The following is a 13,847-nucleotide window of genomic DNA, read 5'->3' as shown; positions in this document are numbered from 1 at the left end:
ATTTATACCCTATCGAATGTCACACTGGATGGGTATGTGCCATAGTTCCCCACTGTTGAAGTGACGAGTTAAAATAGACGTACCGAAATAATCCAGCGTTCGACTGCAGTGTTCGTACGAACGCCGGCAAGCATGCCGTGAAATAACATCGCGAGTATAGGCACACAAAAATCCTTTATAGAGAGGTAATTTTAAATAAATGGTTATACACCCAAGAAAAATACCAAAGGTGAGATAATACGTTTCACGGAATGTGCACAGTGCCGCATGTTGAAAATTTTATTATATTAGATACGAATCTACTGTGAAGTAATGAAAATGATTAATTACGATACTTACACGCGACGCATTGTCGGTGTTTAAGCGTGTCTGGATGTCACACGTGATTTGAATTACAAAGAGTTTCAAACGTTTCCTTCTTAGATACACTTTTCTGGAAGTAAGACTTGTAAAAATAAATTTTGGTCAACGTTCCAAAAACATTGAATCTAGCATATGCATATCTGTTGTAGTCAAACTTTCCGTTTAAATACGATTCGAATATAAAACTTTCGAACTCGAATCTTTACCGAGATTTGAAAACCCAATTCTTAGACTTGTTGAACTGTAATCATATACAACTGTTTCGAACAGGAAAAATAAGTAAAATGTTGGAACGTGACGCCGAGGCTGACATTGGCGAGTACTTTCGCGAAAATCTTTTGGACGTACGTAGGGCGGTGGATGTTTGCGAATTCCGAAAATTTGCGGCCATAAATACGAACGGAGAACGGGTTGCGTACATATCGAAATATCCAGAGGCACGTCGCCTACCGCTGGAGTTTCCAGGAGTTGGAGAAAAGAACCACGACAGAGCACTCAAGCTGAAAGAAACCGGAAACAGCCTCTTCGGTCGCGGGAATTTTCTAAAAGCTTTGGGCAACTACTCAGACGCTGCCATAGTAGCACCGGAATGCGGTACGTAATATTATAGCAAAATTTACATTTTCGTCGCCGAACGGAAACATATAATGCCGAATAGCTACCCTCGACTTCTACGTCACGTCTGTACGATTGCCGAACGTATATTCAGTGATAAATCAATGGATAACTATAAGGGCATTATTTCTGCCGTATACTTGTGCCGCTATTCAGGCTCAAAAGTAAAGTAAAGAGTATGGAAACGAAGCACAATTAGCTGATAATAATAGCGCAACATGGAATGCCAATGTTTATCGGCAAAATGGTATTTTCAAAGTCTTAGAATAAAATTTGCCAAATGTTCCACCGAGTGCAATGAAAGAGCAGAAAAATACCATTCATTAACGCTTTTGAACGACGCCAGATGTATAAGGATGCCATTAAGATTGTGACTAGTGTTGTCTGTTGAAGTATGAGAGAGGAGTACGAAGTCGATTTTAACTCTGTTGTACCGGGTGATTCGTAATGACAATTTCGAATCTACTTGCTAGCATACTCGAATTGGCGTTTTGTGTCGATTCATTGCAGGTATTCATAACAAGTGAATTATAGGAAGGTAAACTAAGCGAAAAACGTCACTGAAAGTGATGTAAACATCTAGAGATACCTCGTTATAAACATCTTATAGCTCACTATAAGTACGGTTTGATCAGCTATTCACCGATCAGCGAACAGGCACGCCGATTAATTTCCGTTTACTCTGCAATCATGAAATCCAATCAACGTGGCACTCGAGTTGCATACAATCAGGAGTTCCAATCCCCGGGATTAACTTTTGCAGAAAATTGCATAGCCTTGAAGGTGGTGAGGCACTGTATTAGTGAGATCATCGCGTTCCGTATTAGAGTGATGAGTCGAGTGAATAAACGCTTGTCGACATTTTCATGTTCGTTATTGTTAGCTCTTTATCTATTACGGCTTAAGTAATAGGATGACCGAGTGAATGTATCCGTGAGTGTGCAGATTAATAACTCGCACTAGAAGCATATCTCAACATTGCGAGCTCAAGTACGCTTCTTGCACTTTAAAAACAACCGCTCCGAGGTTCTGCTTCGAACCTGAAAAATTGAACATTTCTTGAAAAAAATCAAATTTAAGAATCAAAGAATGAGAGATCATAGATGCAAGTATGATCTAATCCTGTATTTGTATTGGGGTGTCATGAATTAATCCATCTTCAATACCAGTACCACTAATGAGGCGAACATTCTGATCAGATTTATCAGTGATTTTGGCAAATCGTTCGGCGGTTTTGTACCACCTGGAGCGTTTCGAGCTGGCAGTATCGGATGCCGAAGAAGCAGTCCGCATTGGATACCCGCAGGAGCTCATGTACAAGCTGGAAGAACGTCGCGCTAGGTGTCTCCTAGCCCTAAAAAAGCACAATGCAGCCATGGACGCCTTCAAAAGTACACTAAGGGCGCTTGATTACGCAAAGATTTCCGCTGAGAAGAAGCAGAAAATTGAGTACGACGCGAGGGTAATGCTGGCCGTCATGGAGAAGGGAAACCAGTTGAACAGCACCGCCAACTCCCAGAATTCAACGGCTCCGTCACCTTCTCCGAAAAAATCCTTACCCAAGCTATCCGGCAACCAAAATCCGGATTATCCGGCATTCAGCGACGCCGTTGATTTCAAGGATTCCGGCAGCTCGGTTGGAAGATACGCAGTTGCAAAACGTGAAATATTACCCGGCGACGTGCTGGCAGCAGAAAAACCACACTCCGCGGTTCTTCTTCCGGAATTCAGGTACGCACTAGCATCAAGTAGATTCTCAACGAGACCGTGATGTTATGAAGTAATTTCATGCTATCATACGCGTGAACTTTCCGACCCTTGGTAGATTTTGATGATTTTTTTTTCCGTAATCCATCACACTATATGCAAAAATTGAAAGGCGTATTATTAAAAATTCTCGGAACGCATATATAGCCTCGCTGAACTCTCGCTTCATTGCGTAATTTTCTAGCAGGAATATTGCAAGACTGTGAGACATTAAAATTTGAGCAGTGATGCAGTGCTCAGAATTTTCACCGAAATCCGCGACGCACGTTTACAAGGGCTGGAAGAGTTCACGTTTAATAACTCTTTCACTTTTCTTACGCACTTAATCATCCATTTATTGCATTTCAGACTGTCTCATTGTCACCTTTGCTTCGCGAGAGTAGTTGCTCCAGTACCAGCTTCGTGCAACACCTGCACCATCATCGTCTACTGTTCGCCAAAATGTCGGAATCGCGATGTCAAAGCACACGCGTTGGAGTGTCCTCTACTGTTGGCGTTGTACGTGTCTTCTGCCTCCGTCACGTGTTTTTTGGCTCTGAAATCGGTTGTTCAAATACCATTAAACGAACTTCTGAAGATGAAAGATTCTTTGAACGCCGAGATCAAGCCATATAAAGGAGATGATTACAGGTGTCTGCACGGCCTAGGTAAATCAAGTTTAAAACCTGAAATACTGCACGTAAAGGTGTAGATTAACGTGTTTTCCGTCCATATTTTGATTACAGATTCTTTAACTCACACTTACTTTAATTTTTAAGTAACACACGGGGACGAAAGAACGGCTGATGATCTCTTTCACCGGGCGTACATGGCCGGCTGGCTTCTTAGACTTTTAAAACGTAGTTCGTACTTCCCCAAAGAGGTCAATACTCCGGATTCTGCTGATTCACAACTTTCTCCCGAAGAAATCTTTGTGGGGGGCTTGATCCTTCACAATATTCAATTACTGCAGTTCAACGCTCACGAGGTACGTATAATAAGGATTACGGACTTATTGTTGCTCAGATCACCTAACTTGATACCATGTTGTACTAAATAATGCAAACCTCGAAAGGTTCTTATGACCTGCACTAACCGATTGCGTTCTCATGAGTATATCAGATTTCAGAATTGGTAAGACCCAAGGGCGCGATAACTTTGGACAAGGCGAAGAGTATTTTCATCGGTGGAGGTGTCTATCCGACAGTAGCTCTTTTAAATCACTCCTGCAATCCTAGTGTCATCAGGTATAGTACGCTTGAGGCTATCGTTTGTAATAAGAATTAGGTAATTAAACGTTGACTCACGTTTTCCATCAAAGATACTTCGTTGGAACGACGATGGTGGTTCGAGCGCTGCGAACTATACGACCGGGCGAAGAAGTTAGCGAAAATTACGGTCCAATTTTCACTACCATGCCGTTGAGTGAACGGAAGCGGAAGTTGAGATTACAGTATTGGTTTGACTGTAGCTGCGAGGCTTGCGCGAATCAGTGGCCCCTTATAGAAGGAATAGATCCACGAATACTCAGGTACTTGGATTTCTATTTAGCACTATTCGGATGACGACGGCGCGTAAATGCACTGAGCGTTTTGGCATACATCATGTTTATCAAATTTTTAGCATCGTAAATAAAATTCATACCAGCAAAGCTAATTACATTCAGAACATTTTTGGAGCACCTATGATAGATGCCTGTTATTGATTACAGATTCAGATGCGACTCCGGCGAAGCCTGCGGTAACATTTTACCGGTGTCGACGGAATCGAATGAATTCATGGTTACCTGCTCGAAGTGTAAAAAATCGATGAATATATTGAAGGGATTAAAAGCTATCCAAGATACGGACTCGATATTCAAGACTGCCTCTAGGCAACTCGAAAGTGGTGAACACGAGAAGGCGCTGAAGGGATACTTTGAAATTTTAAAATTACTTGATGAAAACTTAGCGCCTCCTCTCAGAGATTATCACTTGTGTCAACAGGGGGTCAGATTGTGTCTTCTCGCTATTGGAAATACGAGTTTCTATTAAGAAAATGTGATATTTGAAAAAATTGTTTCCAAAAAACCTGTGCATTATAAACTTTACAACATCGAAAAGCCGAATTTAACTTTCCGACGGCAGAACTGTTCAGTAGATCACTGTGTGCTGAGAAATAAAATTAAATATCGAGAATAATATAAATTGAAATTTTTTATCAAAAACACACGTATGATGACTGGATAAGGTTGCGCCTTAATACGATTAATAAATGAGGTCGTAACAAATAATACCGTATAGATTACAGCTTTATTTTAAATCCTTAAATTTGTAAGAGTACAAAATAATTAATACAACATAAAACAACTGTGGGTTCATTCACATTAGATTCGTGTTATTTGAAACACGTCATTCAATCAACCACTCCGTTGATTGAACGTTATTTTATAGTCAGTAATTGCAATAAAATAGTTAGATTCTCAATATATTTGAAACACAGCGCAGATGTATGTGAGTTTAGAACTGTTCGTTTGTGTTTTGTATAAGTCTTAGCCCTAACTTAAAGTTATGTCATAATATTTGTATGATGTGTTTTCCCTTCTTTCTTTTTTTAGTTTCTTTTTGAACATGTGATTCAATTAATGTACAAAGAATGCTTTGCTCTTCTTCTTCTTGGGATTTTTAAGTCCGTCCTTTCTCGAACATTTAGGACCTAACTGTAAGTAAATAGAACAATACTGTAGAATAGAACGAAGAGAAATCCAATCGCGTTTAAAGAAGCTCAGAATTGACTACAGATGGGTTCGTTGCACGGCCGTTACAACAAATCGCTGTAGACAATAAGAATAGGTATTCAAGTAATTAAAAAGACGTCCATCACGATTACAATTTCAAGCCCAAATACGCGTCAAAATGTGTTCACGTTATTTATAATCATGAATCATCGTATGCAAGTATTTACAATATCTATAACTTATGACCTTTATCTTATAGTCACCGTCGCAGTTATCAGAATTCTACCTATTATTTCACGCTGTTTTCATTTAACTAATATTAACGTATCAACGGTGCTCTACGGGGTTCTACTAGTTGGAATAATTGAGCGAGAAGGGGAGAAAAAAAAAAAAACTTACAAATACCGTAAGAACGCGATAATAAATGAAGCGAGTAATGAAGAGATACAGATTAAAATATTTATTTCGAAACCGATGAGAGCGAATCTTCAGTGCGCGTTTGATACCAGAGGTTCGAAAGAGTGGAACTGAAATGTAGATGGTGGTCGGGCAAAATAGAGTAAACGTGAAGGGGTATATATTTCAGTACCGTCTGTCGCGAGAGTCGGAACGTGAGCGACGATCGCGGCTTCTACTTCTGGTAAGTGACCTCCTTCTTGGGCTGCGTGACCTTGACCTAAAAATCACATGGCATGTCTTAGAATTCAATTATTTTAAACAATATTTATCTTAATGTCGAACCCTGGTTTAATTCAATACCAATAAATAATAATTAATTCAGCATGTTAACAATATTTCGTTGCCAATTTATACTTCAGATTCAGCGCACGAACTTCAAATGGATCTGACAGATTTTTGACATGCTATATCTAATATGATATTAACGTGAAATCTGTAATAAATATGGGAAAATGCCACATAAATCCACTTTGTTTACAATGGGATCGTCTGATCGCAAAACAATTACCAAGAATACTTTTAGAAACAGTATCCGATTGATATGACGGAAACGAATCGCGATCGTGAATTATTCGTTGGTATAAAACTACATCAGAGTTCACGCAAAGTAAACATATATAGGTATTAAAATCATCGCAAGACAATCTAATTGAATTGGGATGGACTAATCCTAATGCCTAGAAGGGAGATAAACAAGTTAGACACAGTAATTAATAGTTAATTGATATAAATGACATCTCACCAACAATGGTAAACAAACCAAAAACAAAAAGTATGATTAATTTAGTAATTAAATTAATTTTTTTTTCATACATATGTATATATGTATATATAATATATATCAAATTAAGAAAAATATTGTATGTTACGACACCAGTCCTCTCCAGGCTAATGACAACAGTTACAATATTTAAATTTTCAATGGTGCACATTTAAACCTTTTGTAATGAAATTTGATTATATAAGCACGATATTTCATAACTACAAATTTTGAATAGATAAATCAAAAACTAATATCTGTATCAAAACTCGTGGTGAGTTTCTTGAATGTACTTTTTAAACTACCAGCAATAGAGTACTACTTATGTAACGTGTCATTAGCCCCAAAGAACATGGCCTAATAGTGAAAAGATAATAAAAAATCTTTGAAAATCGGTGAAATACCAGACAACTGTGAACATGTGGTGGTGGTGGTGGTGGTGGTTGGTGGTGGTAGTTGGTTGGGTGGTGGTGGGATGGTGTGTAGGTGGTGATCATATTGCTTTGCTCGGTCGAAGAGAACTGGCGGACGCATTGTCAGCTAAGTTAATTCGTGACGGTGGACGAGTAGTAGTAGCAGTAGTAGTAGTAGAAGTTGGGACTGACGAACGGACGCGCCGATATTTTGATAGAAGTATTCGTATCGCGTTGGCTGATCGGTGGGTCACGATGCTTCCTAGCTCCTAGAGGCGAAGGTAGCCCAAAGAAGTCTTTTTGTAGGGGAACTGACGGACAGCTACGGACTGTCGGACGACTTGACTCCTAGCCGTGGTGACTGGTGGTGACTGATGGTGACTGGTTGGGAGGTTAGTGGGCAGGCAGGCAATTTTTTTCAATTTGATTGCTAGATTTTGTTTTTGTTTTTGTTTTTTTTTTTTTTTTTTTTTTTTTCACGGTGGCTGTAGTAGTAGAAGTAGCAGAAGTAGTAGTGGCGGGGAGACGAGCAGAGCTAGGAGCTGACTCTGGTAGAATCTGCAAACGTCAGTTTTACTAATATAACCACCATACTCCGGACCACTATTTGTATATTTAATTAAGTTATATTTTTTCAATTCATGAAATTTTCATCATACAGAGATCCTGCAAATGCCCATCTTTAATTACCAACAGTTTTCATAGAGTATGATAAATTTTATGAATTTTTGTAAAATTAAAATAACATTTGAACAGTCCAACTCCTAAATGGAATAACGTTGTCTCATTATATAAAAATTTCTATTAGGAATAAGATCATTTTTATGCAATCTTCATCTTTCTTCGTTTGTTATTCAAAACAACTTAAATTTCACAAGAGATCATCATGGTACCTCAAATATGCGGATCGAATGTCTACAACAAATCATTTAAACATCTTATGTACGTCCAATTGCGATCATTCGATACGATCTTCATATGAAAGTTCATTAAAGTATTTGTTGATTGGATTATAAACTGACAAAGTTGACGTTTGTCAGTTTATGAACCAATATACCAATGTAATTTGCGCGAGCTTATAAAGATCAATGCCACTGTACTTGTTAAAAACTTCTTGTTAGAAACTGTTATTCCATTTAGAAGTTCAATTATACTTTTGACTATGATTCAGTTCTTTGCATGATGTATACACGTATAAATATATAATTTGTTACTCGTTAAGTACTATGGACTGATATCAAACTTAAAATAAAAAAAAGCGAATGGTTCATTATTCTACTTGGTCAGCATAACTTGTACTGAAAATCACAATTGTACAAATAAGAACTGTAATGGATTGATAATTTTGATAACTTCATATCAATTTGTGATGCCTGCATATAAATATGTATTTGAAAGGTTCAGTATGATTGTGAAATATTCTGATACAGACTGATCAGTAGTAATAGAAATAATCTAACTAATTATATCTCAAATGAAAATATTTACATATTTTGCTGATAGATACGTACACTCGGTATTTTCGATCACAAGATGATCACCAGACACCAGTATGATTATTTCTTACTAGCGGTACACATTTTAGACATGAAGAAACTCGAAGTAAAGAGTATAGTCGCCGCAAATTTCAACATCTACGTACTTTAAAACCACTCTTTGCATGCTTTGTAACCTGTATCGTAACGAGTGCTTGAAACTTTCCAACACCATCCCTCTAGATTATAAACAACAACTCTGCCTTATTTCATCTCGTCGAATCGTTTTACTGAAATTTTACTGCTTTCTAATGTTGAATGATTTGTGGGACCATGATCTGTTGTTCGAGCTTCAACTCGATAAAATAATGTGCAAATGTTGTGATACTGCGACATTTAAAACTCAAGCGAAGTGCAAATACATACTCTGTGTCCGGACACGGAACAATTTGTTATTCGGCTTCTAGTGTACCTGAAAACTCGTGTGGTATGATCGTAAATATCTCACCTAGAGAAGCGGTCAATTGACGTCCCCCGTGGACTGCGCGACAATGACCTAGAATAATTGAGAAAAATATTTCTAATCACTCCGTATTGATGCCAAGCTGCGTCTAATGCACCTGAAAACTCTATTTAATGATGGCACATAGTCTTACCTGGGATAACGCCCTGTGGACTTCCTTCGTGGAGATGGGGATCTGGATCTAAAAATGTTTTAAAACAACGATATACCCTCCATCATCTATTTTACTACAACAAACGATGCAACCCGCAACTCTAAGTGCACTTGATATGCTCCACATACTTTTGTTATCATAATTTCATCAGAGTAAATGATCCAGTTGCAATATCGATTTATTTACAACTTTTACTTTTTGCAGGAAAAAATTAAAACCTTGATTAGTTTTCCTAGAAATCAAGAAGACTTTGTTATATAAGCTTCAAAATTCTTACATCTCACGATCAACAAAGATTGCAGAAGGTATAGCATATTTTGTCTTGGATCATTTACAAAAAATGTCGAATATTTCATTGCTTAATACTCGACGTTTTTGCCTGTGTGCAGCATGTGAGTTGTTTATTGAAGGTTTGTCATCACCAGTGAGTGGTACTCTGTTGTAATCAACTAGTAATAAATTTACGACACATCTACCAGACAAAACTCTCGAGAAAGTTCATATCCAAGTAACAAGCACTGCTCGATAGTGAAAATTAAATAAGAAAAGGACAATGCAATTGAGGGTATCAGTGATTAAAAACGAAAGTACCGTTTGTTGATCTATCTTCAAATACAAAACATATCTGTGGCCCATTTTTTGAAGTTAAATTAAGTATCGATTGCAAAGTTTTAGTTACGAAAACAAGCGTCCTCATATATAAGTTACATACCCAACCAATTTACACCCATTAAAAAACGATCAGAACAAAATAAAATTCGCAAACAATTCAATCTGTATTCAATTTAGACTTGTGTGGCTGAGACGATAAATTTTGGATTACTCTTAAGATTCCTCGGTACCTCACCCAATACCTACTTGGGAAGTCACTTTGCAAGCTTCTCCACTTCTAATGCATCTGTAAATGTTTTAAAATTGTATCAAAAAGTTTTACCTCGAGTATCGCGGGCCTGGTCTACGTCCTCCACCACCGCGACGACTTCTTCCTGAAGACATTTCTACTCTTACTCTTGTCCCACAACAGCGTCTGTAGAGCAAAAACACATCAATCAATAGAAGTGATATTTCTAAGATAAGGAAAATTTTCAGATTAAAAATTGAAACTTGATCGAACTGTACATCATACAAAGGATATCTTTAGGATAATTCAGAAGACTTACGTTCCATCTAACCCTCTGACTGCATCTTCGGCATCTCTAGGATCTTCAAATTCAACAAATGCAAACCCTGGTGGATTTCTTGCAACCCAAACATTTCTTAGAGGTCCATACTTGCTGAATGCACTTTCGATCTCGTGTTTACTGGCACTGCTACCCAGATTACCGACATATACTTTGCAGGATAAATCCCATTCACGGTAGCGTGACATAATTGGTAACTGCAAAGAAATGTGCGCACACATTACAGATAGATGAGGATTTATAATTTTGCGAAAATAAGTAATTGCTCAGCATTGAGAATTGATAATCTAGAGTAAACAACTTAGAATCGACCTACTGATCTAAAGGGAACGGAATCAGATTGAATGGCTCAAATTAATCTAAATGAAGACACATAGTATATCAGATGGTACTTTTGAATTACAAACTAAGCGGACCAATGTCGACGTTATGTTGGAATTGCAAAGTTACGATTCAAACATGTTGAGCTAAAGTGTCTCTCCGTTCATCCCAACATTATCTTGGTAAAATTTTGCTAATCAGTAGATAGCATAGAGATAAACAAGTGAAACCATTTTGTCCAGACAAGGTGAGTGCTTGCAGACGAAAGTGCATAATCAGTATGTGAATCGGAGTACGAAAATTTCGTATAAAAAGCTACCCCTTCGTCGGCCATTTTTGCACCAATGTTGCGCCATCATAAATCCTACATAATTACCATCAATGAAAAATCAGAAGCCTTGGTAATCTCTTTTGAATCATCGCTTTGTAGTATCTGTATCAATTCCCATTCGCTCGAGCGACTCACGCCCATTACTTACTTCACGGCTGACTGGACTTGCGGGGCTCGCGCGCCTTAAATACATTATTGCTTATCTGTTAAATAATTACACGCGACTGTCAGGCAGTCGGGGAAACCTGAGGAGGCAAGTCTATTGATCCAAAATGGCGGTAACTGGCGTTTTGATTGTGTCGCGAATTAACAGTTAAAATAATGGATTTCCTAGTATGAACTGAGAAAATCGGAGAAACCAAAATTCTTGAAAATGTGAATATGTAGGATACGAAGTTTAGGCAAAAGAAAAAAACAGCTGAAGGGTACAGCACCGCGTTTCAGACAGGAACTGACGTAACGAAACAATCACAAAGTAAACTAAAAACAGCTTTGAAGTGCGAATCTGACGACGAACCATTGGCCGGCGAAGGCTCGTTGAATCAAATCAATCAGGTACAACTCGACATAAAATTTGAATCAGAAGCGCGGTTTACAAGTAAAAGTCTAACTCCGTCGGCCATTTTGCGGTAGCCAGAAACAAATCTAGGCAGAGCTGACTGGAAGCGAGGTTATCACTGACACAGTGTTTAAGATCTCGGTTTAGGTCATTTATATCGTTATCTCCGCGCAATCGGATGGTATTTAAAATCTCACTCGGGGTTAGGGCACCGAAGAAAAACACGTATTTGGAATGATCGAAAAGGCGTAGCTGTAATTTGCGAACCGTGGACTGACGCCATGGAAATTCACCAGTGGCAAAAGCACTAGTGTGTTACATATATGATGGTACTTTAACGTATAAGCTAGAGAGGATCGGTTCTCGTTGAATATTGTGGAGATTCCGTCTTACCGTAAACATGTACTTACGTTTGTTATAAAATACGGGCAAAAGGTACTTCGGACTCGCAACGAAGACACAACCTTACGTAGATCCGCCTCAACACGCTACACACGTAGAAATGCGCCAACCAAGAAAATGGCGGGGTCCGAGCAAACGGAATACGGCAAAGAACCACGATGCGTGCGCACCCTACAGCGTTGACTGAAGAATTTAAAGACAGTTGCCCTAATGGACTTTGGTGTGACAACCGAAAATCGCCGTGCGCTTGCGCCCCCTGAGATGTTCCAACGGTAGAGTTGAGAACTTATTGCAGAACGTAAAAGAGTTACCGATTTCGACATGATGCTGGCTGCATTCACCTTCCGAGTAACACAGTCTTCGCAATGGTAAGCCCAAGCCAGTACTTAGCCTGTGTGTACTTACCGACTTGTCGACGATTCAAGAAATTAATAATGAGAATAAATTTATTCCAAAATTCGTAGCAAAACAGTGATTTAATAAAAGTATAGGTACCCGAGAGAAGAATGTATACACAAATCATAAATAATAATAGATCTGATATAATAATGATGCAGAGACCAAAAAGTATACATTTATATGTGGTCCACGTGCGATATTAATATATATGATCCATTTACGATTAATACGTGATGCATATTATAAATTTTATAATTTTCCAGGAGACTAACTAGATTATCAACAATACTACGGCTATAATATAAAGATAGAAGAAATATTCATTTCGAAATGGGATTCTAAGCGACACGCGCTCGATGTATTCCATAACATAAGTATTCATAATTATTCCAACAACTTTTCATTTGCTCTCTCGATCTTGAATTTTCATAGGCATAGAATCGAAACGTTGTTTTAGCTGGTCGCAAGTGAAGTATCTGCGTTGGGTGGAGGAGCAGAATTGTTTATCAAAAAGTATTCGGATGGAAAAAAATTCAGAGTAACTGTCATACATCACGGATGCGCTAATTTTGAACGAGATGAAATGGATGCTTCGTATATGAGACAGTATTTAACGCTGCGTAGTGATTTAAGGACCTAGAAAGGTGATAGGGAGAGAAAGAACGACGCTTCTTAACATTTAAAGTGTATTTTAACACACATTTAAAAGATACGAGCGAAATTTTTCGTCATCCAACTGTCGCAGAACGGCAGCGTTATTAGCCGACCCGTTCACTGAAGAATATATCTTCAGTCAACGGCTGACCATCGAAGGGCCTGGCCGCTTGAGTCTGGAATCGGCAGGAGAGATAAAGTGTGTATTTCTTGTATGAAATGTGAAACCTAAAATCATTGTACATCATATCATATCATCATACATCATACATCGTACATCATACATCGTACATCATACATCATCATACATAGTATCAAAGGTTGAAACCAAAGTTTGGATGTCGGATGTTCAGAAAGTGACGTCACCAATTCCAAATCAGCTAGCCGAATTCCTCAGTCTGGAAACAACCGCGCAGTAGAGCGGACGGATGAGAGTCGCGCTCCGCAAATTTCGAGTACCGGGTTCTCAACCTCCCGGATCCCGCGCTTCGGGTCCGCTACGTATTTCGAGTACCGGGTTCTCAACCTCCCAGATCTCGCGCTTCGGGTCCGCTACGCGGTGAAACCTCGACTTCCAGGATAAGCGCTCCGTGGTTCCTGGTTCATGTTTACAATAAATTATTTCAATTCGTTTTTCGCGCAACCCCAAATTCGGTACCTGTCAGTCCGCTAATAAAATTTCTCGACTTCCAGGATAAGCGCTCCGTGGTTCCTGGTTCATGTTTACAATAAATTATTTCAATTCGTTTTTCGCGCAACCCCAAATTCGGTACCTG

At 38.7% G+C, this 13,847-nt stretch overlaps 2 protein-coding genes across 7 annotated transcripts; one reads left to right on the top strand and one right to left on the bottom strand.

Annotated features, from left to right (window-relative positions):
* The first annotated feature begins 61 nt into the window (after nt 1-61).
* On the top strand, nt 62-6,109 carry LOC124215276 (SET and MYND domain-containing protein 4). Its single transcript, XM_046618457.2, has 8 exons — nt 62-229; nt 634-957; nt 2,178-2,709; nt 3,094-3,392; nt 3,504-3,712; nt 3,847-3,971; nt 4,046-4,255; nt 4,436-6,109. The coding sequence occupies exons 2-8, from the start codon at nt 648-650 to the stop codon at nt 4,755-4,757; spliced, it is 2,007 nt and encodes a 668-aa protein (XP_046474413.1). The 5' UTR covers nt 62-229; nt 634-647; the 3' UTR covers nt 4,758-6,109.
* LOC124215278 (RNA-binding protein 1-like) lies at nt 4,997-12,180 on the bottom strand. 6 transcript variants are annotated; one of them, XM_046618465.2, is made up of 7 exons: nt 12,027-12,180; nt 10,385-10,602; nt 10,159-10,251; nt 9,204-9,251; nt 9,056-9,103; nt 6,030-6,116; nt 4,997-5,422 (listed from the first exon to the last, which is right to left on the bottom strand). In XM_046618465.2, exons 2-7 carry the CDS (start codon nt 10,591-10,593, stop codon nt 5,419-5,421), a joined length of 489 nt encoding a protein of 162 aa, XP_046474421.1. In that variant the 5' UTR covers nt 10,594-10,602; nt 12,027-12,180; the 3' UTR covers nt 4,997-5,418. The 6 variants fall into 6 exon arrangements, with proteins under 6 accessions (XP_046474421.1, XP_046474418.1, XP_046474419.1 ...); XM_046618462.2 differs by lacking the exon at nt 12,027-12,180 and adding an exon at nt 11,103-11,300; XM_046618463.2 differs by lacking the exons at nt 9,056-9,103; nt 12,027-12,180 and adding an exon at nt 11,103-11,310.
* Nucleotides 12,181-13,847: the final 1,667 nt, after the last annotated feature.

Source organism: Neodiprion pinetum, chromosome 3, assembly GCF_021155775.2.
Source record: "Neodiprion pinetum isolate iyNeoPine1 chromosome 3, iyNeoPine1.2, whole genome shotgun sequence".
Classification (NCBI taxonomy): domain Eukaryota; kingdom Metazoa; phylum Arthropoda; class Insecta; order Hymenoptera; family Diprionidae; genus Neodiprion; species Neodiprion pinetum.
The sequence above is the reverse complement of the archived record's forward strand: the minus strand, read 5'-3'. Positions and strand labels throughout refer to the sequence as shown.